General features: G+C 25.3%; 1 protein-coding gene across 1 annotated transcript; it reads left to right on the top strand.

The window, feature by feature from the left end:
* The first annotated feature begins 909 nt into the window (after positions 1–909).
* On the top strand, positions 910–25,815 carry LOC145832035 (alpha-adducin-like). The gene is made up of 16 exons (XM_082939405.1): positions 910–1,079; positions 3,536–3,659; positions 7,632–7,679; positions 10,532–10,680; positions 11,070–11,156; positions 11,981–12,124; positions 12,490–12,633; positions 14,744–14,842; positions 15,033–15,191; positions 17,634–17,754; positions 19,432–19,577; positions 19,751–19,867; positions 19,985–20,065; positions 21,121–21,268; positions 24,116–24,244; positions 24,738–25,815. Exons 1-16 carry the CDS (start codon positions 948–950, stop codon positions 25,010–25,012), a joined length of 2,103 nt encoding a protein of 700 aa, XP_082795531.1. The 5' UTR covers positions 910–947; the 3' UTR covers positions 25,013–25,815.
* The last annotated feature ends 1,753 nt before the right edge of the window (positions 25,816–27,568 follow it).

Below are 27,568 nucleotides of genomic sequence, written 5' to 3'. Positions count from 1 at the left end.
ATATTAAGATGAAAAATAACTTCAAATTTATACAAACAGATAAAAAAAATATCTTTAAAAACACTAAGTCGTTAACATATGATTTACGAATGAAAATTTTACTTTAACTATGTTTTTTAACTTGCAAACCTTTAAGAATAAAAGCCATTATACCATAGTGTAGATATATTTTTAAAATAAAATGCTAAAAAGTTGGTAAATGCTGCAAATGCACAACTATAAGCTAACAATTGATTTTTATATATGTGTTGACCACTGAGTTTGGAAATAGAAACTTTGAAATTATAGTTATTATACAAGTAAATAAAACATGAGAAATTCTATCTTTTTGTGAATAAAGTTATTAAAGTTCAATATTAAAATTGGATCATATGCATTTCTTTTCAAGTTTCAATAAACTTTCCTTAAAGTCGTTTTTGTTTTCATTTCAAAAAATATGTACTTATTTAATGTATGCAGTTTTACAACAAAGTAAACAAAATTAGTTAAGTAATGCTTAAAATTTACAGATTAATTTAACTTAAAACTACATTTTTGAGTGTATTTTAAGTAGTTTTACAAAGTGTTTACATACAATATAAAACATGTAATTATACTCAGTTATATGTAGTTAAGGTAAAACAAAATGCTGTGAAATATAAATTATTTTTCCTCCAAGTACAAACTACTAATAGTATTTTTATAAGAATTGAAACACATTGAAATATATTTGAATCAAATTATGTTCTCCTTTACACCATAAAAAAAAGTTCAAAAAATTGATAACATAAGTATCCTAATATAAATACAAAATAAATCAATTTTTGTAGCAAAAAAAAATTATTGTAAATAAAAATTCTAAGAAATTAAGTTCTATCAACTGTGTGTATTTATTTAGTTTTAAATAATTTTAAAATAATTTTAGAACACTTTGCCTAATAATTTTAAATATTTTAAATAAAGAAAGTATGAGTGCTCCCGATGAAATTGATATTGTACAAGAATTAGGAAGTCAACCAATTAAAAGGTCAGAAGGAGTCAATGAAGATGTCAATATACTGTCACAAAAGAAAAAAGTTTCCAACTTACTAACTAGTCCAGTAGGTATTTGTTTTAAAATACATATATATCTATTAATTAAGAGTAGATTTTTAATGGTTTAAAATTTTTTGACATTCCTAAAATAAAAGAAACTTATAATTTTGCACTTCATCTAGTTCATTCTAGATCAGCAATTCTTAACCTGGGGGTAAATTCCCTTGTTTTACGGGTAAATTTTCTTTGTTAAAATTTATGTAAATTAATGTTTATTAGTTGTCTTTTCAATTTATACATTAGTATTTACCTGTCATTATTTTAAAGTTAAATTTCATAGTTTTTTATATTTAATAAGCTTAAAATTCAAAAAAAAATTTTCTCAAAATTAAACACTATTTTGTATGTTAGGAGTAAAGTTGGTAATTACCTTCCAAAAAAGGGATAAATTAGATAATAAACTTCCAAAAAAGGGTAAAACATGAAAAAATGGTTAAGAACCGCTGTTCCTGATCATCTTTATTACATATACACACAATGCTATATTTCAAAGCATCTGAAAAAAAATTTTCTCAACTTTATGCAGTTTATAAAAAATATTGAAAGTGATTATTTCTAAGTGAGTAAAAAACATACATCTGATCTCTTAACTCTTTATTAAATTTATACTTCTTAAATTTTAACTAAACTACGATTTGAAAGCTATCTCTTGCCTATATTTGCTTTGATAATTTAATGGTGTTTAGCAAAAATTAAAATTTTTATTTAAAATCTACTACATTTAAGATGGTATAACCATTAAATTAGCTGATAAAAATGTCATATAAATTTAAAGTTGTAACAAAAGAATAACTTATATAAGAAAACTGTTAACAGTTTTAATCATAGTAACATCTTCCTTTACTGATTTTATAAATCAATCTACATATTTTATAAACGAGTCTACATTAAAGCTGTTTTCTTAAAAACGTAATTATAATTTTTTTTTGTAAAAGTTTTGAGTACTCTAAATTTATTAATACAAAAAGTAAATAAACTGTTAAATAAAATTGTCTAGATTTGTTGAATTAAAGTAGTACTATTTTCAAATGCTTTTTGCTTACAGTAATTTACATAATATAATAAATGTATATTACCAATAAACATATAAAAAAATTAGAAGTAATTTTCTAAAGAATCTAAACCAGGGTTTCCTAAAGTAAGCTATATGGCCATCTTAAGGACCACTTCAGTAATTTAAGGGGCCATAAGCTGCAAAAAAGGGCCATGAGGCCATAATTTGAAACTTATACTAGATATTCTGAAGTTGATGATGAAGGTCTTACATGTATTTCAGGGTAGTTTCTAGAGATATCTTGTCTGAGGGGTCATAATTTTTTCATATCTTTAAAGGACGCCTTATAAAAAAAAGTTTATGGAACCCTGATCTAAAAATTTTGAAGTTTATTATTTTATAAATCAATATAAGATATAATATTTTTTTATTTTGTCTTTAATTAGATACTCTTTATAATTAATATATTATGTATTAAAGTATTTTTCGAAATAAGTTTAAGTTCTAAAATCAGTTTTTGTAAATAATTTATCATCAGTAGAGCTTTAGAATTTAGTAAGTACAAAATGGGAAGTAATGTAATCTATTTACTTGTGGAGACAATCTAGTAATTAAAAAATCTTAACTTTATGATTTTTCATCAACATTTGAAAGTTTTTTTCTAAATAAATACATAGTACATCATCAAAAAGAGTATTGTTGTTATATTTTTTATCACCCTTAGAAAATTATCAATACATAAGAATATATTTTGTACTATATATTTACATATGTTATGACATTTAGTCTTCTTTAAATTTGTTTGTTTAACAAACAGTCTTAAAGTTAATCATTGAATTAGTTTTGAATTATCCTGATTATTTGATTACAATGTAAGTTTGCTTTTTTCAATGTTGTAACTGTAAGTTTTATATATTTCTAGTTTTATGGTTAAGAAGTAGTTATTAGAAACTTTAAAATATATGTTTTTTAGTGGTTTTTAATTTTATTAAAAATATTTTTCAAGTATTTATAAGATATGTTTTTTTTTTCAAGTTATTTAAGTTAAAAAGCTGCTTTATTCAGATCAATTTTTTTAAATATTTAAAGATCTTAAATTATTTAAGATTTTAAGTAAGTTTACTCTTATATGATTAAATTTTCAAGTACTTTAAAGAAAGTTATTATGGTAAAGCGTAAAACTTTTTCAAATTTTTTCATTATTTTTTTTTGTTTTCTTGATAAATACTATACATTTTTATATATTTAATTTATATACTATGTGATTAAAATATTTATTACATTTGTTTTTTCTTTGAGTCTCTTGTGTAAAGCATGTTAAATAATTTAATTAAACCCATAGTTTTTTTATAAAGTGTGTGCTAGGCAAATACTATACAGTCTTTTAATCTAAACTTCCAATTGAAAATATATTTGTTTGCTTATAAATCATTTTCTCTTATAGTTTATCAAATTATTATTAAACAGTATTTTAAAGAAGAGTTAGAACACGCTGTTACTGATGTACTTTATTCGAAAAGCAAGAATGGCAATAGTATAGATTCAGATATTGCAAAAATTATTTCACCTTTTCATCAATCAAACTTTCAAGGTTTTTTTAATAATTGTTAATTTGTTAGAGCTGTATATAATAAACTAAATTGAAGTATAACTTTTTTTTATTTTACTTTTAAAAAAGTTACACAAAATATCTGCAGTTTATATACTTTTGATATTTATATTCTAAATTTAGAAATGTGTTCAAAAATTAACACACTAAAGTTTTTACAGAGTTATTAGCCCATTTTCTTAATTTTTTTTTTATTACAATAAACAGATTAATAGTAATGTTTTCGCAAATGTAGTCAGAATAGCTAATATTATTTTTTCGCACCAAACAATTAAAGCTTAACTGCACTCACAACCATAAATTTCAGTTCCATACACACTATTCTTTGATTTATACATTATAACGCCATTAGGTTAACAGATGTCAGAGTTCCTTCCGATTGTTTAAACCTAATGAGTTTTTAGAGAAAAAACTTTAACAAAAACATTTAAATGAAGTGTTTTTAGAATTTTTAAATTTATAAAATACTTTTTTTATTTATATACTAATACTAAACAAATTTCAACAAAAGTTTTAAACTTTTATATACCAAATATTTTAACACATAATAAAACAATGTAAGGCATATATTGTACATGAACAGTACATGTAAATAGCTAGAAATATAAGCATAAATTAATTAAACAAATCATTAACATAGATTTTAGATTATTATATAGATAATTCAACATAAATTAAAATAAGGCAAGACATATGTTGCAATGTGTAATAAAATAAATACCAGCCAATACAGTTTACATCTTAAAGTATAAGTTCCTAAAATTGAGCTAAAAAAATTATGTATTTTGATGAAACGAAATTTATTATTTGCTAGTGGTGTTTTCATATTCTTTAAGTTTGAAAGCTGTTAATGTTTCTAACATTTCCAACTAATGAAACTAGTTATTGATTGTATTTCTGTGAAACCCTTAGCAAGGATATATTTTGGTTAAAAAATACCAAATATCCCGCTCTGATGTCTATAATTAGATGATTCTTTGGAAGAGAACTGTGCTGTGCACTTAAAAGGTTTATCTTAAATAGCTTAAAACATCTAAATAACATAAGAAAAGTTGGATAAAATAGAGATGATGAGCTGGTCATAATAATAACAAATACTTAAGGAGCATTAAAAAAAGGTCAAAAAGAGCAATATCCGAACTTGACTTTAAAATAATTATGTTAAGTAGGTTTCTTTTTGAATAAGATTTACAATTTTAAAATCCACTTTGCGGTTAAACAGTGTAGTTGTGTTTCTTTAGAAAAAATTCAATCTCCTCCTGTCAAGTTTTTTTTTAACTCAATAGATAAATATGTTTCTTGACATGACTAAATTCAATATATTGGGTGTTAAATTAGATCTAGCTAATAATACACAATATCAAAAGGAAAACTCTTGTATTAAGTACACTAATAAATACATCTTCAATCCAAAAATAATTAAAATTAACTTAACATAAATAATTGGAGGAGGAAAAGTTTAGCTCTCTTAAAACATGTTACTTTCATTGATGCCAAGTCTATATATCAAGAGACACTGAATAAATCCAATTTTAAACATAACTTAAAATGCTTAAACAAATTCCAAGAAAATACCAAAAAAAAATAAATAACAAAATATTATTTTCTTAAACCCCCCCTTATTGTGAAAACAAACATTTTGAAAAAAAAAACTTCAAATAATTGACAAACACTTTAAAAAGGACGAGAAACTACAGAACGTTTTTAATAGAAACAACAGCTATATTTCTAACAGATGCATTAAAATTATTGTTACACTATAAATTGGCATACTAGTATAGTACTAACACAGTCCAACATTTACAAAAACAATTATGTGATAATGATGTACATTTTGCGAATAGAAAAATATTGCTCTTTAAGCAAGAAATGTTTGCAAACAATGTCGATAAAGTAAGATCTGTTAGAATCAAATAAAGTATCACTTTGACTCTACTGGTGACAATTTAAAACATAAAGGTCCATGGATACAATAGCAATATCGAAAATGAGAATTAACATAGGACTAATTTAACAAAATATAGATTGAGATTTAAAAAAAAGTTTGAAATACAAAAGTTATTAGGAAATCACAAACAGTTTCAGAAATTAAAAAGCTTCTGCAGCACTTTTAACTTAGAAAATACGCAATAGCACTATTGCAACAAAGAAACTTGTTTTGATCAAAAGATACAAACTTCTTTATGACATGTCCTGGTTTTGAGAATTCATACTTTAAAAAATTAGGTGAGTAAAATTGTATTTATTCAGTTTTAATATATGTCCTGTCTTATTGTGAGTTATGGTAAGCATTGTGAGTTATGTTAAGTTTTACATATGCATTATTATCACATCTCTATATATGTACTACGTACTTTTATATGACTGACATTACCATGTTGTATCTTAAAACAAGCCTATATTAGCTTATACCAATTACTAAAGTCATTTTCATCTTTTTTTTAGTTTTAGTAGTACAGTGCTTATTTACTTATCCGGACACGTTGGCAAAGATTTTTTTGTAAACATGTCCAGATAACCAAAGTTCCGGATAAGTACAAAAAATCAATTTTTTCTTGTAATGGTATGAGTTTGAACAATGCTTGCTAAAAATGACCTTGGATGTTCACTTATTTGTAATTTGAATGAATGTTTAAATTAAACGGTGTAATTCAGAGGCATTTTCCAAGAATATTTGACAAGTTATTGGACTACCCTTCTGACGTTCCAGGCGAAACCTGATATAAAGGGCGCTGTCCAACTTTTTAAACCAGCCTCCCTCTACGTTTTTGTTTGGTTTTGTGGCTTTAATTAATCCCAGCTCCTCCTTTTCTGCTTTAAACTTATTAAACTTTTCTTCATTTTTTAAAATGTCGTACAAAGTTGACCTGCCTATACTTAACTGCTTGGTTATAAAAAACTTTGGCATATTGTTTTTTACCGTTTTACAAACTTCTATTTTTTTTTTAATGGTTAGTGCAACTCGTTTTCTTTTTTTAGAACTCTTTTCCATTTCTAAAATCTGGTATGTTAAGTGTGTCAAACCTATATAACTTTGAAAAAAATATATATAGTCATGCATCTCATCTTAAACAAAAAGTGTATGAATTAACAACTTTTGTAATGTTGTTTAAATTAAAAATCTAACATAAAATAACTGTTATATACTCATTTTCTAAAAAATCAGAATTTAATTACCTATAAAAAATACTTTGAAAGTTTAAATAAAAAACTAAAAGTTATGTTTTAAATAACATTGCTTTAAAAATTTCCAAACTGACTTACTTTACATGCAAAGGTTTCTGATAAATAAAATAGTTTTGATAGAATCTTTAGTAGTACTATTACGTTGTAGTAAAGAACAAAATTGTAGGATTTATGAAACAATTTAAAATTTTCTTACAGCATGAAAGCTTAAATATTTGTATTATACAGAAATGTTAGTGTTTAATATAAATTAATTAAATCGAGAATTTTGAACTTTCTTCTAGCTGAAACTGTCCGGATAAGTGAGCGTCCAGATAAGTGAAGTCCGGATAAGCGAATAAGCACTGTATTTAGACTTTAATGGTGTAATTATAGTATTGTTTTTATTTAACCTATTGTGTCAGCAAATCTAAAAAAAAAAAGAGTTTAAAGTGATTAAAACTGCATTTTAGTTTAATATTAATAATAAATATTTTATTGTTTTTATTTTGTGTATTATCACCTTAACAATATTACAGCATTCTTTATTTTGAAGTCTGCTAGGTCATAAATGAACTCTTTTGAGAACCTTTTATTGTCAGTCTCCTGTCTGTTAAGAACTCTCTAGTTGCAATAATAAAATTACTTACTAAAATAGTAATTAGCTTTGCTTAAAACTTGCATACTTTTAAAATGTATGTCTAACAGATGGTCTTATATAAAAATATAATGTTAATTTGTAAATGTTTTTAACATTTTTTCACAGTTTAATGAAGATTATTTTTTCAGTTTTAGAAGCTTATGGTGAGATGAGAGGAATTCAAGGACTAAAAGCTAGTTAGTTATTTACAAATTTAAAATAGTTTTTATATTGTTAACTTTTCACTTTCCAGATAAATTAAAACATGAAAAGTTTTGTAGTTTGTGTTATACTTTAGGTTAAGTTCGGTCCTATATAGATCGGGTAAACCTCAAGCTTGCATTGAATTGACCTGATAGCTTAAATTAATGAAATTGTTTTGTTTTTGTAAATTCAAAATGTGTGTATACAACCATTTTTAAAATCTAAATTAAAAGTTAAATCTATTAAGCATTTTAATGTATAAGTGATGTTACCTTGTATGAATGCTTGTCACTTATATATTCACTTCAGACATATATATTGATACCTAATTTGTTGTCATTTAATAATTTTTGTTGGATAATGTTTCTAGTAGAGTACTAAAAGTTTGAGTTTTTTAAACCTAACTAACTAAGAAATACAAAAAGTATTGTTATTCTCTTTATAACAATGCTTATCTGTGGTTGCCATTTACTAATACTAAGGATAGTTTAAAATATAAGAAATATAAGAAAATGTATTTAAACATCTTAGTCTGTTTTAATATAGTTTGAAGATCTTTTTTTTTCTGCAAAACCAAGACTAGTTTGGATACTTTTATTGTTAAACTTAAGTTTTTTGTTTTAATTTTTTATTACTCTTATTCAAATTCTTCTTAGATTTTTTTTCCTATTTTAATAGATTAAATTTCTCTCATTGAACTTTTGTCAAGTTTGTGGTGTTGAAGCTGTTAGGTTCTTAACTTTACTCACAAAATAAGGATGACATAGACTAATTTATAGTGGTTTAGACTAAGATTCCTCATACTTTTTGTTTCATAATACTCTTGTTTTCAAGATAGTATTAATTTTGTGCAGAATAGATATATTTGTTTTCAGAATTTAGATATTACGATTAATTAATTAAAAGATACATAATTTAAACTTTCTGTCACGAAATTGATTGAAATTAATTGTTGTTTCAAGCTTTCATGTATCGTTTGCGTTTTATCGATTATCTTTGCACTTAGAATTTGATTGTTACACTGCAAAATTTTTGTTTCATATTTGCTCTTTTAATTTTTGACTCCTAAATTAAAGTTTTATTTTTTTAATTTTTTTCCGAAAGGAAAACTTTATCAAAACGGTTAACATGAAAAACTTAAGTTATTTAGTTCCTCTGTCCTTTGTTTTATAACGCAGTCTTTGTTGTTTAAAATTTTAACTAGATGTGAGTTCTACAAATTATTTATGTATTTATGATTTTATTATAAGCTGATTTTGTATCGAAAATTTAAAGTTATAAATTAATACAGTAATAAAAAATAAAAACAATTGATCTACATGAATTTAAGTTATATTCAGTTTGAGTTTATTTTATTTTTTATTAATTTTTAAAATTTCTTTTAGTTTCTACTTTTGTAAAACTACATATCAACAAATTTAGTATTTTGATAATTTCTTTGGACAAGTTTATCAAATCACCGATAAAATAGTTATAATGTTTTATAGATTAATAGTATTCAAAGATATAATACCAATTAATAATTAGCAATAAAAACGATTCAACGTCAGTAAAACAAAAGAAAACATTGTATTTTGTTTTAACAAGTTATTTTTAAAAAGAACAAACAAAACATTTTTGGTCTCTAATAGCTGAAAAATCAAATTGTATCCAAAAAATTTTTACCCTAGTTTTTTTTAAACATATTTAAGACTGTTTGTGCGATCTTACCATCTAATGGTCTTCTATATTCTATAGTACCTTTTTTCATTAGAACTAAATTATTTGATTTAGGAAACAAAGTTTTGATTAGTTACTGAAGAGTGATTAAAATCATTATAAAATGTTCAAATCAACAAATGAAAAGTATTTCTCTGTAAAAAAGAGTTTAAGTATACTTTAGTAAATCAATTAAGTTTTTGTTTGAGAATTCATGAGAATGGTTTTTTTTTGACGAGTAAATTGATTTGTTATTTTATTTTCTTTGCCTAACATGACTGTTTTATACATTTATTGGCGTTTTATGATTATTTTTAAGTGAAAATACTTCTTTCACCACTATTTATTTTAAATACTGCAATTTGTTCGTTCTAACTATAATTTCAGAATAATAAAGTCATGAATTTTTATAAAATCTTCTACACTAAATCAAAAAGAACTTTTGAAGAATTTATTACATGATAAATATCCAGAAGTATGCAAGAAACTTTAAGCTTGAACAGGGTTGCCACACACTCAGGGAATTCAGGGAATTTTCAAGTTATAGAAAATCTCAGGGAAACTCAGGGAATTTTGATTCTTTTTTTTTTTAACTCAGGGCAGTTTTGGTTTTTTCTAAAATTTTAGGGAAGTTTTAAGATTTTTAAAAAAATCTCAGAGAAAAACTTTTCTAGATCTAGAATGAGATTTAGTTAATCCAGTTTCAATATTTTGTTCAAAAAAGTTAATTTATTTATTTTAAGTGCTTATTTAGAATTTTTTTAATCTTGTGACTAGTTCTTCAATATTCTTAGAATTAACATTGTAATTTTTTAATAAATAACAAAATTTTTATGGATTTGAAAAAAATCTCAGGGAAGTTTCTGGTCACTCAGGGAAGATTTTTTGACTAAAAGAGTGGCAACCCTGCTGGAAAAAAAATATTTTCTAAGAAAAATCGTTTACAAGTTATAGACTTAAACATAAATCAATAAAGTAATTTTATCCTACAAAGAGCCCTTTTTTAGTCTTTAACGTGTTGTTTAAATGTTAAAAACTGGGAATATATATTTATATGTGTTCAAACAGGTTAGTTATTCAAATGTAACCTCATTTTATTGAAAACAAGTTTAAATGCCTGATTTATATGGTTTTAACAAAATATAAGGTGTTGGAAGAGTTTCACCTATTAATGACATCAATGTTGGAGACACAACTTACTCTAAGACGGAAAAAGTACTTCGGTGTAAAGTAGCCACTTTGTACAGAATTGTCGATTTGCATGGGTGGAATAATAATTTACATGACCATATCAGTGTAAGTTTTCAAAAAAAATGCTTTTATTATATATATATATATTTGTTTTGAAATTATTTTACTACCTGAAAGTCAGTTGTTGTATAATAAATGAATTAACAATTAAATAAATAATGTTTCTTTTAATTGTGTTTAAATAAAAGCACAACTTTAATGTATATAGCTTACAAGTTGTCAAAGTTAAAAAATAAGTACTTGAAAATTGTGAGATTTTTTTCGTATTCTAAACTGATTATATTATACTTTTTATATATCATTACAAATAAGATTAAATTAAAATAAATTAAATAAAAGTCGATTTTGTCAAAGTTTTTCGATTCACGGGCAACATATTAAAAATGCAATTGTTTGTAAAATGAAAATAAAGATATATATTGAATCAAAAACAGGTGAGATTGAACAAGGAACAAGAACATTTTCTCATCAGTCCATACGGACTTCTACATCACGAAATTTCTGCTTCTAAGCTGATAAAAGTTTGTTTAGTTATAAAGCATTTATATTTTTGTTTCTCAATCAAAACATTATAAATACATATTTACAATAATAAAACTGTTTTATGATAGCCGTTTAAGTTGGCGTCAGTATTTGCACTAAAACCGCGTTTTTGTAATTTTTCACAAAAAAGTCATTCTGCGCAATTAGTAACTTATTAAACTCTGTTTGACGCATAACAAAAATAGGGAAAAATACAATGAAATATTACAATGGTTTATTTGAAAAACCCGCTGATCACTTTTAACGCCACCTAGCGGCCACTTGTACTGTATTATGCAAACAAAGGCGAGCTGGCCGTCAACAAGATTTTTTGCGTATATTTGATTTGTCAACTGTAATTACATAATTGCTATTTATAGTACATGTTACTTTTTTCATATTTAGGATATAATGTTTTATACAATTATTTTTTTAGACTAGTCAAAGCTTTAACGTTAAAAGTTCTTACTTTGAAATAAAATTTATAAATGTTTAAATAATTGTATTTAAAAAATTTATAATTAATTTTCCTAGAAGTGTCTATGGGTGTTTTAAAGTTTTATTTGAGTTTAGTTTATATTTAATTCTTGAAAACTATTTTTTTTTGTTTAAGTTTAATTTGTATGAATCAAAATTTAAAGCTGCTCTTTAAATCGAAAACAGTTTTTATAAAATTGTCCTTTGTTGTACAACTTTACAATAACTTTTAGTTAAATTACTTTCAAATTAATCAAATTTTGTAATATCCAATGTAAATAAGTTTGATATTTCATACTTTCCAAAAACTTTTTAAATTCATACTTTGAATTCCGGTTTTTTGCAGGTAAACATGCAAGGCGAATTAATACAAGAGGGTGCAACCAACTTGACCTCAAATCCAGCACACTTCCAATTGTATTCTGCCATTTACCAATCAAGACCTGATATCCACTGCATTGTTCATGTTAAAACACCTGACGTACTAGCGGTAGATTTATTGTGTTTTAATAAAATTGTTGTTAATTTTTTTATTGTTATGTGTAAAAGTTTTCATTTTATATCTTTTATTTATTATATAGTTTTTATATTAATAAATTTAATTATATATTTATATTATATAGTTATTATATAAATTTTTCCAAATTTTTAAAACCAATACTATTAATTATCATAATTAGTTGACTATAATTTTTTTAAAGATAAGTGTAATTTTGGTTTATTGGTAAGTCGGCTACTCTTTTTAAACTGTTAGTCTTATTTTTACAAAAAAAAATAATTAAAAAAAAGGAACAAATCTAATTTCTGAACAGTATTTTGTGTAATTAAATGCGATATTGTTATGTTTATTTTTAGGTTTCTTGTCTTGAAAGTGGTATTCTGAATTTATGTACTGAAGCCTTGCTACTGGGTGATGTGGTATCACACTCATGCACTGGCAATATGACTTCACAGAAAGAAAGAAAATCGTTACAAAAAAGTTTGGGGCCTACTAGCAAGGTTATTAATAATAACACAATGAGTATCATTTTTTATCGTGATAAATATTTTGACTTAATAAAACGTTGATATACAAAACTTTATTTACCAAAGTTTTTAGAAAAGGTAAATAAGTTGTTTATTCACATCTAATTACGTTTAGAATGTGAGAAGTTTTAATAATACAGGAAGTTTTACAAACTTTATTTTTGTTTATCACAAAGTTTTACTCAGAGTTTGTAGTACAATTACTTAAATGAATGAAAATAATTCTCCTATATTCTGGTTTTAAACTTAAAGTACTTCAATATCTCTAACAAATTATAACAAAAAAAAGTTAACAAAGTGTGAACGTAGTTAGTCACCAAGTAGTTAATAAAATTTGTTATATCTATAAGCAAACACTGTAAAATTTCTAATATATTTATTTGCCTTACATTTCTGCAGAAATAAATTACATAAATTATTGATTGCGCTTAAGTCGTGAAAAAACGAAGTAGCCATAGAAACCTTTCACTAATTCTCCCTTCACTCTGCTACGATTTCTTCATTTCGCTTTAAATTTATTGTTTTGCGGTTTTATTTTGTTTAACAATAGTTTTTTTTCCTTAACCATAAAGGATTTAATATAGTTTATAAATAGTTTTAGACTTTTGTTGTATTTGTAATTGATTCTAGCTGCTTTTACTTCTAACTATTTTATTGTAATTTTTTTGATGTATAGAGCTAATAAGTTTTATTTAAGTTTGTTACTTTATTGCTTTACAAATAAAAAAAAACTCAATTTACATGAATTTTTTTTGATAACTTTAAATGATTGTTGTTTGATTAATTAAATTTAAAGTGAAGAACGTCACTTTCAGAAGACTTGTTAGTTAACACTCTAGCTAAACTTTAAAAATTTAGCTTTTAAATGCTTGCACATTTGAGTTTTTAAAATAGGAGAAAATTGTGACATTTAGGCAATTACTGGGGACAGCTTTTGAGCCATTCTCATCAATGCAAACTATTATTGATCAGTGCATAACGATAGGCTTCAATTCTCAAGTGCTGCTCGAATTTATTCTTTTATATTCAAGTTTAATTTTTCCTTTCAAAGTTCGTATTTATTTTAAACTTTTGTCATACAGATAACAAATATATACTTTGTACTTTTTGTTGCAAAATGATTTTTTCACAAATAGATTTTTAAACTAAAATAGTATTGAAAGTTATTTATTCTTTTTCCCATTCACAGATTTAAATAAAACGTATTTTTACATACAATCTAAGTTTTACTTTGATAGCTAGTATTTTTTAATTGTGTTCTGATTACTCACAAAACTCCAACAAAAGTAAGTGAAACCTTCATCGTAACTAACGTTTTTTTTAGGTTTTAGATGTGGTAATATTCAATTATTTTCTGATAATTTACATCATGTGTTGGTATAAATGTATGTAGAACTTTTGAATTGTATTTCTCACGTAGCCACAATAAAAAATGAAAACTAAAATTTAAATGATACTAAATCATTTATTGGTTAAACAAACATCTTTTCTGACTGTTTAGTTGTATTAACAAAGGTGTTTCATTTGTTATGTGTGATATTGTTTCTATTTCAAATGTCACAGTGGTAGTAGCTACGTGGGAAAAATATTTTAAAGTTTCTACTTGTAGATTAGCTAAAAATTGCCAAAATCTTCATATATTTGGCTATTTTATTTTTAGGTAACCAAAAAAAGCTCTTTTACACCAACATTTAGTCAGCAATCAGGGTTGACACCATCACATCAATTATTTTTTAGAAAATAAATAATGATAACTACTGATCTATTATCTATAATTCTTAACTTTATGCAATCTATAAGTTAGTGCTGGAATGCAGCTATAGTTTGTACAATCCAAAGTTAAAAAATGAATTTAATTTTGATATAATACTTAACAGTATAAATTTAACAAATAGTATTACACATTAACAACCTTTATAAATTATAAAATGTTCATTGTGTTAATAAGTACTACACAATCTAATTTATTGATAATACCACTAACGTATATGAGACATTACAAAATTTCAAAGTCTTAAAGCTTAGTTATGGTTAAAGTTTCGTTTTCTTAAAGTTTTTTTTAATTTTTTTAACTTTAATTCAGGTTTTGTTGTTGCGTAACAATGGAATGGTCACGTGTGGAGAAACTGTAGAAGAGGCTTTTTATTTGTTAAATAATGCAGTCCATGCTTGTGTTACTCAAGTAAGTGATTATTAAAAGAAATTTAAAACATAAGTGTAAGAAGATACTGGTCAATAAGTTTTTATAATAAAAATGTTATAGTTTTATCATAAAATGTTTTTAATCTGAACATGTTTTTGACACTAAAATACAATCCAACTTTTTTTTTATACTTATAAACTTCGTAATTTTGTTTTTACAAATATTGCAGATCCGAGCTATGTGTGTGTTGAAATCAGAAAAGTTACACCAAATAAACGCACAAAAACAACAAAAGTCGGAAGAATGCACACAAGCTTCGCAAAGTGCTCTTAGATGGAAAATAGGCGAAATTGAATTCGAAGCAATAGTTAGAATGCTTGATAACATGGTTAGTGAAAACTTCTGAAAACTAAAATAATATAGTACAGTTTAATTAGTCTCAGTTTTAAAATTATTTTGAGACGGTACGGAGTTTTTCAAATAAATACTTTTATGGATGAAAAACATGTTGCAAAATTAAAAAAATAATGAATGAAAATTGTACTTGATGCTAAGATCTACGCAGTAGAGACCGAAATAGAAGTAGAAAAAAAATATTATTTAAAAATCTTTAAGAAAAATATCAAATAGTCATATACAGCCATAGATTTCAATAAAAATATTATTTTAATTAAAAATTTATACCATGTTAAAAGCTATTAGACTTTAAAAACAACGATCTCAACTAATCAAATCCTATTGAAGGGCTTATCAAAGAATAGGTTTTATGTTATAAGGATTTTAATTTCTTTATGTTTATAATTTGTATGCACTTAGGATCATTTTGAAAAAAAAGTCATTAATGACATAAAAAAGTTTTGAGATTATTCTGTTCCACCATGTTTATACTTATATAAAATATATGTATGTATCCTAATTTAAAGAAACATTAAATGAAATATAAACGTTACAAAACTGAACTAAAATACTTACAATCACAATTTTTTTATTAATAACTAAAATATACATGACTTATACCTATTAAAGGGTTTCCGTTTACTCAGGCTAGTTTTAAAGTTTTTCAAAACTACCATGTAGTTTGAAACTTATTGAAAGTTTATGATTATTCATGCTAGTTTGAAAACCTATTTTTTTAAATCTCAAACTAGCTTATTTTTTTCTGCAAAACTATGAAATTTTATTTTTTTATCGATCAGATAAACACATACTTAGTTTTGTTTTAGAACTTTTTTTATATTTTCAATCAATTTTCTTCGTCTTAATCTTTGTTTATTTTAATAAGGTTAAAAATTAAAAAAAAATATGTGTGTTAAGGTCTTAGGGGGAAGTCCAAAATAAATATTAAAAAAATTGACATTGGCCTATATATGAAAGCTAAAATTATTTTTTATTAAACACTTTTTACAAAATAAAGAATAAATTTAAAAAGTTTTTAAACCGAATCTTTTCGAACACACATTAATTATTATGCAAATGTTAAAGCAAACATGAAAATAAAAAACGCCCCTTGTAATTGTAGGCGTTAAAAAACATCAATTTTTTGAAGCTCCTTGTGTGTTAAAAGCTTTAATTTTTTTTGCAAATGTTTCTAAAACAAGTCTGTTTCAAGTATATACTGACCGTAGTACATTTATTAGTTGTACAACAATATGTAATTGTATATATATAGGTACGCACTACTAATAAAAAAATGTACTTAAAATTATCTACCACGAAACTCATACTTATAAGATTAGTCTATTGTAAATTAAATTGTTATTATATTCTTTCAAGAGTTGCCAACCTTATAAAATTTAAATTAGTAGGCTAATTAAAGGTTGCCACTCCCTAAATCTATCCAGGGCAGTTTGAATTGTTTAAATAATATTTAAAGCAAGTCTTGTCATTTAAGTTACCTATTTTATATTTTGTATCTACTCAAGTTTTATTAATATTTTTTTTTACAGTCCTATAACTAATTAATAATTGTAAATTGTAAAGTAAAACAATACTTCTTTTAAAATAGCCTGAAACATTATTCTAATCTTTGTTTTTATAGGATGTTTATAAGAAATAGATTTATTGTTAATACTAAACTTACAAATAGAAATAAAGTTTATAAATTTAAGTAGGTGATACTACTAAAATTTTACACAATTGTAGTCATGGAAAATACAACTCATATTTTTTAAATTTAGTTATTAACAATTTTTAATTTAGTTATTAAGTTAAAATAAACCAAAAAATACATTTATTTCCAAAAAAGGAAAAAAATAATTAATAGGAAAATATAATTTTAATTTTTAGTAAGTGTAAACTGTAAATATAACCATTTCAAGATAAGTTTTTTTTTTATAATTTAACCAATACAAAGAGTTTGCTTTAGCTCCCTTTTAAAAACTAATAGCTGGTGTGTTTGTTAAATTCAAACACACCAAGTTTTGGTTCCCTTGTTTATAGTATCAAGAAGATTATTTAATTCCCTTGTTAAGTTTTCATTTGAAACATAAAATAAACTCCAATGATAATCAATAAACTATTCATAAAGTTTAAAGTTAACACAACAGACTTTTATTTATTGTATTTGTTTGGAGAGATCTGTGTTTAAGGATTAACCATTCGTTTTAATTGAATAAGCAATTAAAATAGTTCAGATTAATAGATTTAATAAAAGCCTAAAAAGTCTTAGAATCGGCTTTTAAAAATTAGTTTCTAGTGAATTAGTTTTTATGAATTTAATGTTGCTTTTTATTTTGTTTTAAAATAATGCCACCTAATTTTTATCAAAAGATAGGTTTTTCTAAAAGCATAGTTTTTTTTTAATTTCAATAAAAAGTTGCAAACGTTTTAGGGATATAGATCAGGTTACCCTTACAAGAATCCAGAAATGTTGAAGACCAAATCCAAACAACAAATTTCAGGAAAAGAAAACGCTCTTCGAAATTCCCAATTGTCAAATGAAGACCTCGAAAGTATGTAACTATTTTTTTTTATATGTTTTTACACCTTAAGATATTGTAATTAATAGAAATCAGATATGATAAAACGTAGTTTAAAATATTTTGAACGAAACTCACACAAATGTTGATATAAAAATTTTATTTAAAACTTTTTACGATAACAATGTTATCTACCGAAAAGGTATATAAATTAAACTTCAAAAGTGCGTACAAATCAAATACTAATTAAAATAATTACCACTTAAAAAACTTACGCTTAAAACCAGATGAAAAATATTTTTTTCTCAATGTAGTCATATTTATATATAAAAAGGATTATAATAAAAACGTATGATAAAATGTTGAATTTTATTTTTTAGTAAGCTGAAGATTTTTTCAGGACACCAGTAAGAAAAGATGTTTATAAAAGTACTTGTTTTCGTTTTGTTTGATATTTAAAAAATATATATATAAACTATTAGTTTGATTTTGTTTTGTTATTTTTACATTTATTGCTCTCAACATAGTGAATACTAGCAATGTTTCACTAGTTAATAAAGAAAGACATGTGTATGCGCAGAAAATTTAAGTAAAATAAGTTTTTTGTTACTAACATGCATTTACTTTCCATAGTACTTATCTATTATGAAAGATTTTAAATTATAAAAATCCCTTTTATTTCAAAATTAAAGTGGTACTAGGACAAAGGTTTCATTAGGCTATCTAGAAAATTAAAACTAGACATTTCAGACTGTACTCAAGTTTTGATAATTTGAATATTAAGGATTATTTGTTTTAATGAGTCTATAACTTTTAAAAACGTTGAAAACTTCCAAACTTACCTTCATAACAATAAATTTAAAGTTCGTAACCTCAAAGCAAGTTTAAATAAACTCTATTTAGATGTTTTCAAGAAATTTCATTCCTATATCATTCTTTTTTTACTTTGTTGTACTTAAAATGTTTATTTAGTTTTATTTTTTTTTTTTTGACGCGTTCAGTTTAAATTAAAATTGCTTATCAATGTAGTTATTAAGATTATTTTAAAGTTGTGTTTACAACCAACAATATAAAACTAAAAATACTAGTGACTTTATTCAAAGTTAAAATAACAAAATTATTTTGAATTTTTAAAATATTATCAAAATCAATGTAAATAATAGGTTTAACTTTTTTATTCGTTTTATATACTATTAGAAAAAGAATACCATAGAAAGTTTGTAGTTTTTTTAGGTAAAGTTATACTTTAATAGCATAAACATGCATATTCCACAGCAAAGTCTATAATTGTTGCAGATTATAAAAGCACTATTTTCAAGCATAAGTAATACTTTGTTTTATGTAGTTAACTTTATAGTTTTCATTCTATATAATTTAAAATAGTGGATATCTACCTTTTTTGATATCTATGGTAATTTAACCCATAAAAAAGTTTTTATTGGTTTTTATTACTTTGCATTAATTTGTTTCTTTTCTGACAGATTAAATTCTTACTTTTTCAAATCTTAAAAACTACTCATATTAAGCTAGTAAAAAAATTCTACTATTAAATATTTCAAAATAGTTTTTAATTCGTTTATTTTTGCAAAAAAAAAGGCAACACACTTGTATTAGAAAAAGTTAAGGTACAATAGTTTTATTCACTATATAAAGTTTCGATCACTTTTTAATTGAAGTATAATTTTTTGGTAATAGTTTTCTCAAATACAGTAATATGTGGAAACTTGCGTAAAGTGGACTCTTCAGGCAGGTGGGTGAACTCTCCTAACATGTACACGAAAGTCGACACTCACGAAAACTCCCCCAACGTTTCCGTCAATGGCGATCACAGCCCGAAAACTACTGCCAGAACTAAAGTTGGTTTTCAAGCATAAAAGTTATAAAACATTTATGCCTCGTCAACTTATAATTTTTTACAAAACAATCTGTAAAATTGTAACTGCTTGCTATCGATCTTAGCTCAATTTAAACCTTTGTCAATTGTTTTTTTATGATTTATGTTATAAGCTAAACATGTGGTCGCGTTTAGTGGTTGCGGTCCAACAGTCCGTCAACAGCAGCGGGTGGTCAATCCATGAAAACAAAACCAAACATGTTCGTGCCAACCGGAACCGACCCGAGAGAAGTTGCTGCAACCAGAAATAGTGTAAGTGTTCGCTGTAAATTACACATTGTTTCTTAACTGTTTTAAATTTTCATGTTACAAAACTACAAGCTACATTTTAAATTTTTTAATGAAATTAATTTAACTTTTTCAATGCAGATTAGAGGTCAAGCTGTTAAAACCAAAAATACTTCAGGACCACAAAGTCAGCTGTTACAATCTGTTGCACCCAAGCAAAACGTTAGTTTAAGTACATTTTGTAACTGATGGAATGCTATACATGATTTTAATAGGTAATTACTATATATGATAAATTAAGTAAATAAATAAATTTTATTTTGCAACTTTTCCGTATTCTAACCTATTTTAAATTCTAACATAGTTTTTTTTTAATGATATCTATAGTTTTATCTGTTTAAAATCAAACATGTTATAAATTGTTTAAATAGTACTACAGTTGTTGTATATGCATTTTTTGTAATCGAATTTCTTGTAAATAAACAAATTAAGTTGTTATAAATAAAATACTCAAATTATATTTCAAGATGATAGCATACAGAATCTGATAAAATGTAGGCGAAACTTATTGATTTTATAAGATTTTTACTTTGTAATGAAAAAGGTATAATCTATCAGCATAGTAAAAAGTGAAAGTGTTCTGATTTGTATTTAATTAAAATAAGTAATTAACTTCTTAACGCGGATGTAAAAGTTAAAATTTTATCTTGTCTGAAGTAAATTGATTGTTTAAAAATTACATAATTTACTCATTTTAGGCTAAAGTTTAATATTACATACATTACCTCACATTTTCATTAACATAAACCTTTTAAAGTTTTTTCCGTACTTTTGAAGTAAAAATAATTTCAAGTTGTACTATAAATGATGCTCTATATATTAAACAAAACACCTAAGAATTAAAACTTTAATCTTAACTTAATGGCACTTTTTTAAAAATAGTTATTTTATGTTTCTGTTTTAAAGTAAAGATAGACTTACTTTTGTGTAGTATTTTACTCTGCACTAATTTAATGTATGTTTGTATTCCGATCTTTATATCTGTAATGTTACTTGTTAAAAACACAAGATTCGAAAGAAACATTTTGTTTTATACTTTAACAAAGATCTTATAAGTTTAGTTTATTCATTTATGAAAAAAACGTTGATTTAAAAATTTTGAATTTGACTTGAGTGAACTAAACAAATGGGTGTTTAGTTGTACATGTATTTTATATATAGTAACTTTTTTTTGTGGTTTTAAATCAAACTCGTAACCATTGAAAATTTTATTTTAGTCATCCCAAATAACAACTGCTAGCAAGGGAATAATAGAAAAGGGAATCGAATACAGTCTTGTTGAAGCGGCTGGCCCACCGAACCCATTTTCTAAAGTTAGCAAGGAAGATATTGAAAGTTACAAGAAAAGTCTTATTAATTCTACTTGTAAGTTTTTTTTTAATGTAAAACTATAAATGTTAGTTTTGATTATAATAGAACATACTTAATTTTTAATATGAATTTATATGTTATTTATAAAAATCTTATATTTTTGATACAATTGTTTCTTTATCCTAACAAGTAGGATTGTTCATTAGTAAATTTATTAAATAGATCAGTGCTTCTGAACCTTTTTCTAGTGGCGGAACCCTTTTCCAAAGTTCAACTTTTCCGCGGAACCCCTAATTTTAATTTTACATAAAATGTTTAATTAAATAAATGTTCTTTTTTAAATTTCGAAAGGCTTCGCGGAACCCCATTTCAGAAGCACTGAAATAGATAATGACATAAATCATAAGTCAAAGTGACCATAAATTAAGCTAAAACTTTTAAGCATCCTTACGTCATTAGATTTATTATTTCAAAAGTAAACACACTAAATTTTTTTAAAGTTCAAAGTTACGTAAATTTATAAAAATTTTGGCGATTACTAAAAACTATTATCTAAGTAATTTTTTAATTGTATCTGTATTACAAAGTGTACAAAGCCGTGTTTTAGTTAAATTCGTTTTTTTCCGTGTTAAAATTTTTTGGTTAGTATTAAAATCTTCATTTCTATTTTGTAAGTCCCAAAAATGTTTTGAAAGAATAGTTTTAAATTGTATTTGCTGTTTTTAAAGGAACATTTATACCGTGTGTAGCTACTTTTAAACTATAAATCTGACCCTATATATTGCTTACTGTTCTCCGATGTTACCACTGTCGCTCTTTAGGTGAAAATTGCCATCCACCATGCATTTATCTCTGCAGTCGCATAGCTTTTATTTCTATTTCTTGTCCTCTAACATTTTTCGGTTGTGAGACATTATATGGCTCTTTATGGCTGACATGCACGAGTACAAAATTTTTAACAATTTGAAAATTTTGTGGTTCATTTGTATTTTGCCAAGTTTTTGTCTCGACCTAAAAACAATATGATGGCGTTCTACTTCAACTCGTGCTTGTGACCGCTTCCTGGTTGTTTTCTTTCTCTCAAATAAAGGAGTTTTCATCCTTAGATAATTCACAATCTTTTATTGAATAATTTTATTTTTGAATGACAACATAGCGAAGAAAGGTTTGATTGCACATTGACATTGATTTGCACTAACGTAGTGGTTCCCAACCTTTTTGATGTCCGCACCCCTAAAGTCTCTTTATTTGATCTCACACCCCTAACACTATATGCTATAAATGTTTATTAATATTTTTATTTTAAAATCATTGATTTCATTAATTAATAATTAGTATTTTAAGTTTTATGATATTGTACTATATTAACAAAAATAAAATAATAGGGTTGATCACGCTAATTCGATCATCAGACCACAAGTTTCGGTAGACTGAGACCGGTTTCGTCCTTATTAGGACTCATCAGTCAGTCACAACCGAAAAACTTGTAGTCGTCAATCTACAAACGGTTTATCATGCTTTCACATGAATCAACCATTTGCTAGCAATGATCAGTGACTAACTAGAAACTTGAGCTTGTCTCACGGCAAACGAAAGTCCAGACTTCTGCTCTGCTGACTTTCGCCGATGTTTTTTGTTGATCGTACTAAAACGAGCGTGCCAGATGTCTTGCTTAGTGGACAATGTTTTAAACGTTGCACGGCAAATGACAATGCTGACGTCACTGATCATTGCTAGCCAATGGTTGATTCATGTGAAAGCATGATAAACCGTTTGTAGATTGACGACTACAAGTTTTTCGGCTGTGACTGACTGATGAGTCCTAATAAGGACGAAACCGGTCTCAGTCTACCGAAACTTGTGGTCTGATGATCGAATTGGCGTGATCAACCCTATTGTTAAACTTGGGCTTGTCTCACGGCAAACGAAAGACCAGGCTTCTGCTCTGCTGACTTTCGCCGATGTTTTTTGTTGATCAAAAATAAAATACTTGTAAATTTAGTTCAAAAAAGAATGAATAAACGGTTTATGTTCAAAAAAGGAATGAATAGAAGTAACGTTGATGCATTGAATACTTTTGCTGATCTATAAAAATTGGTTTCACTAAAGCTAAAACAAGTTTTTTTTATATGGTATAACATACAGTAAATGCTGTGAACTTTACAATTTACTGATGTTAAATCTTTAAGCATCACTTTCTGCACAACTAAGCTTAATAAAAGATTACATTATAAATGTAATAGACTTAACAGAACATGTTCTTAACAGCTAATAAAAAACCTGCTGAAGATACTAATTTTATCTAAGTATTACACTTAAAATAGATGCTAGCTCATAAACTGTTTTAAACAATTAATGGCCAGTTTAGAAAATAAAATATTTAAAGAACAGATGATTAAAATTCACAGGTGTAAAACTCCAAGAAAGCTTTACTGAAATGTTAATTCGAAACTAACAGCTATTAAATGAAATAAGTAAAATGAATTTACTTCTAGAAAAGCGCTCTTGCTCATGACGTATTAAAAAAATTAATTTATTCAGAAAATTAGCGCCAACTTCTTTTTATAACAAATTGTACTTTATAAACTTTATCAGAGAGTGAAAATCTCCTTATTTATCATACAAAAATAAAAAGCCATCTCGCACTCCCTGGAATGCTGCCTCGCACCCCTGGTTGGGAACCCCTGCACTAACTGTTAACCCCTGGTTGGGATAACGTTTCAATCTTGTCTTTGCTAAATGTGCAGTATATAGTATTTTTAGATCTGATTAGTTATAATTTTATATACTCTAAATGAAATATAGCTAATTTTAAATCTAAAGCTAGTCTATTGTATAGCTTACCTAAAGCATTAACGTTGATTAATAAAATTTGAATCCTTTATAACTTGAAAATCTCAGCTAAGTCTTCAAAAGTAAACGGAGATGATAATTGTAAGGAACAAAATGGAATTATTACAGAAGAAGTTGAAGAACACAAAAATGGAGATGAAGTTTTTGTTAATGGAAATGGTAAAGAAGTTCAGCAAGGTTTGTGTCAATAAACTTTTATTTTTATTAAGTCTATAAAAGTTTTTCATATGAAAGCTAGTGAACATTAAAATTCAAAAGTTTTGGTAAAAGTTTTAGCATGACTTTTAAAGATATTACCTGTTACTTTCGTAGTTTCCGACGCGAAATAGTTTTACCATATTTTAAAACAGTACATAACTCATTCTTGTTTACAATAATAAAACTACTATTCTTTAAGGTATTAGTAAAAAATATTAATTAGTATCTAATGAAGTCTATAATAACTTTTACTAAGTCTTTTTGAATTAAAAAATGCTTTCCTTGAGTTATATATATATATATATTTAGTTATATAATATTTTTACATTGAGACTTATAAATGTACATTTGAATCTTGTTAATTCTAGAAGAAAATATATTTTCAGTTTAAAAGTAAACTAAAAAAAAACAATCTTTTTCCTTAACCAAAATTTTCATGGTAACTAAATACTTTATTTAATGTGTATTGCAGAAACATGTGACAACGCATCGAAAGAAGATAGTGACAAAGTGTCAGAAGATTCTCTGAAGAAAGCGCAAGTGAAGGCAAGCAAGCAGAACAAGCCTGCTACCAAAACCACCCGCGTATCCTTCCAAACTGCCATTTCAGCCAATGAAAACCCCGACATCGGCAATTTTCACCCGCCGAAAAACGAAAACAATGCCAACAGTGAGCCCGCGACATCTGCAAAGAAGAAAAAGAAGCGTCCGTTGAGTTTCTTGAAAAAAGGAAAGAAGCAAAAGTAGATAGTTCAATTCTTACTTGACATAGAAATGCGACCAGGGAAAGTTTAATATTTTTATTAAAGTATATTGAAAACATACATAAAACTAAATATTTAAAAGTACGGTTACAAAGTATAGTTAAGCCGTATTATTTTATTTTAAAAAAAGTTTTGAAAAGCGTTTTTTTTTTATTAACCATTTTAAGTTCCCGTTGTCAAACTGAGTTTTAAAAATATTTTTTACTTTTATTGTTTCAATTCGACTATGATTCATATAACAAATATTCAAAACATCGCTGTTAAAATCAATCTTCAGTTTTATAATCATGGCGTTTCTTGTATTATAGTTTTAATCCTGACAACAAGTCCCTTTGTTTGAACTTAATGATCAAAATTTACTGTGTGGATACGAACTAATCTTTGAACTAACACTTTTCTTTTATTATAACTTGTTATTGTTAATCAAACCAGTTATACGTACATACTTAAAAGTTTTTTTAATTGCTTAATTTTTTTAGCTGTTTACACTAAATGTTATATTTGTACTAAAGTTACTAAAACTTTGTCGACTCAACTTTGCTTGGTGCTTTACTTCAAGGCTGCTAAGTTTATCAGAGAGTAGTTAGATAAATATATTACATTATAAAAACCATAACTAACCAGTTATTAAGACTAACATTTTTTTTATTGACTTGATTTGCTCAACTAAACCATAACAAAGTTTTTAACTTTTTTTATTTCGCTCTTTGTCTTTCGTCGAAAGTTCTTTCTCTTTAAATTGTGTCATAATATCGCTCTTTTAAAACACGAAGTATAAACTAGTTTGTTTGGATTTTTATATAGTTTTTTATAACATAAGAATATATTTTTATGTTTTATACATAGATAATATTTCGTCTTGTGATCAAGGCATAACTATGAAAGACAACTTAGTGTCTTTACAACTTAATAGTTTGTTTTATCTTTTTTACTAATAGTTTCATAGTTGTTTTCTACTCGGATACTTATGGTTTGTTTTTAAATTACGGAACTTTTGTTTTTACATAAAATTAATAGTTTTATTTTTAACATCGGTTTTCCGAAGTAATCAACTTTCTTGCAGTGCACAAAGTATTTGAAAAAGATGGTTTTTTTAGAGGCCTTAATTGTTAGATATCCTTTATTATTAGTTGTTCATAAGTTTTAATATAATTTGTAACAATAAAATATTTTTACAAAAGTAATATTTCGAACCTAAAAAAAAAATAATCTTGTCAACACAGGGTTCTTTTTTCAGTAGTCTGCTGAACCAAGGTATTTTAGCTTTCGTGCAACTGCATTAAACAAAGTATTTGATCTTAAAAATTAAGAAAGGGGTTTAGAATTTAAAAGTGTTTCTAAAAAACACGGAAAGTAATTAAAGTTTTATATAGAAGAATTCAACCTAACGTTTTTAGTTTACTTTAGTTTGGACCTGCCTATGTTTTAATAGTTCATTGTACAACATTTAAGGAAACTAGTTCTTCTCCTGGTATGTAAAATGTTATTAAAGATTTAACTTTGCTAGTTTCTTGTATTTTATATATTCAAAATCACTTGGTGTTTTACTATTCTTTTGCAATTTATGCTAAAAAATTACAGTTTGTGGCATAAGAATTGTGTTATCTGTCTCCAAATTTATTTTAGTTTAAATTAAAACGCATAAAAAAAATTTAAGCAACAGTTTGTATTTTTATTCGAGCAGCTCAGTTCAGAACTACTTCGTTTACTTTTAAGATACGCTTTTTGTATTGTCATATTTTGAAAAGTCCAATAGAAAATCAGTGTTCATTTTCAACTTGAGCTGGAGACTTTCCAACCGATTTGAGTAATTCTGTTCAACACATACAAGCTCATCTCCATGTTTTGTACTCTCTAAAATTTTACTGCTGTCATCAGTTGAAGTTTCTTTGGTGGTGTGATCTTGGACAATGCTTAGGTTTTTTAAGCTAATTTTATTAACTTTCTTCTCTATGTCCCTAATTTTTATGAGATCATTTTCTAATTTTTTATTAGTTTTACGATTAATATTGCAGTCATTTGAGTTTTTAGAATTGTTACAGTTTAAATTTTCAGAATATTTTTTCATTGAGTCTGACATTTTCAAAAATCATTGAGATTGACTTTAAAAAAAATTCTATAAATATAGTTTTGAATTTTAGCATAAAAATTTCATGATTAATTTTAAATAATTTTTCTCATGTTCATTAGAATAATATCACTTAGCAACAATGTTTGCTAAAAGTCTAGGTTTCTGTATTTAGGTTATTATCTATATACAGAAATCATATCTTTACACAATAATAGGGTAAAAATTTATTTGAAAAAAAAAAAATTGAATAGGCGGTTTAATAATCTATCAACTTTTAATAGCTTTTAAATTTGGCTAAAACAACAGTTTTATGCAATTTTTTTTTGAGTCTTATTTGGTATTTTAAACTGTAAAACTTACTATATAGTGTTGTTATATATACCAGTTGTAATAATATTATTAACAAACTTTCTACCATTCTATGGAAAAAGATCACGCAGAATTTATTAATTGTGTATATTTAAATAT

This window comes from Thalia democratica, chromosome 1 (genome assembly GCF_965202585.1).
Source record: "Thalia democratica chromosome 1, ktThaDemo2.hap1.1, whole genome shotgun sequence".
Taxonomy (NCBI): Eukaryota; Metazoa; Chordata; class Thaliacea; order Salpida; family Salpidae; genus Thalia; species Thalia democratica.
This window is presented reverse-complemented; position numbering and strand designations above follow the sequence as displayed.

Excerpts from the sequence above, each read along its gene's own strand:
- LOC145832035 (XM_082939405.1), top strand. The coding sequence starts at position 948 with ATGAGTGCTCCCGATGAAATTGATATTGTACAAGAATTAGGAAGTCAA. Across the intron at positions 12,125-12,489 it reads AAACACCTGACGTACTAGCG|GTTTCTTGTCTTGAAAGTGG; the intron begins GTAGATTTATTG and ends GTTTATTTTTAG. Across the intron at positions 15,192-17,633 it reads TTAGAATGCTTGATAACATG|GGATATAGATCAGGTTACCC; the intron begins GTTAGTGAAAAC and ends CAAACGTTTTAG.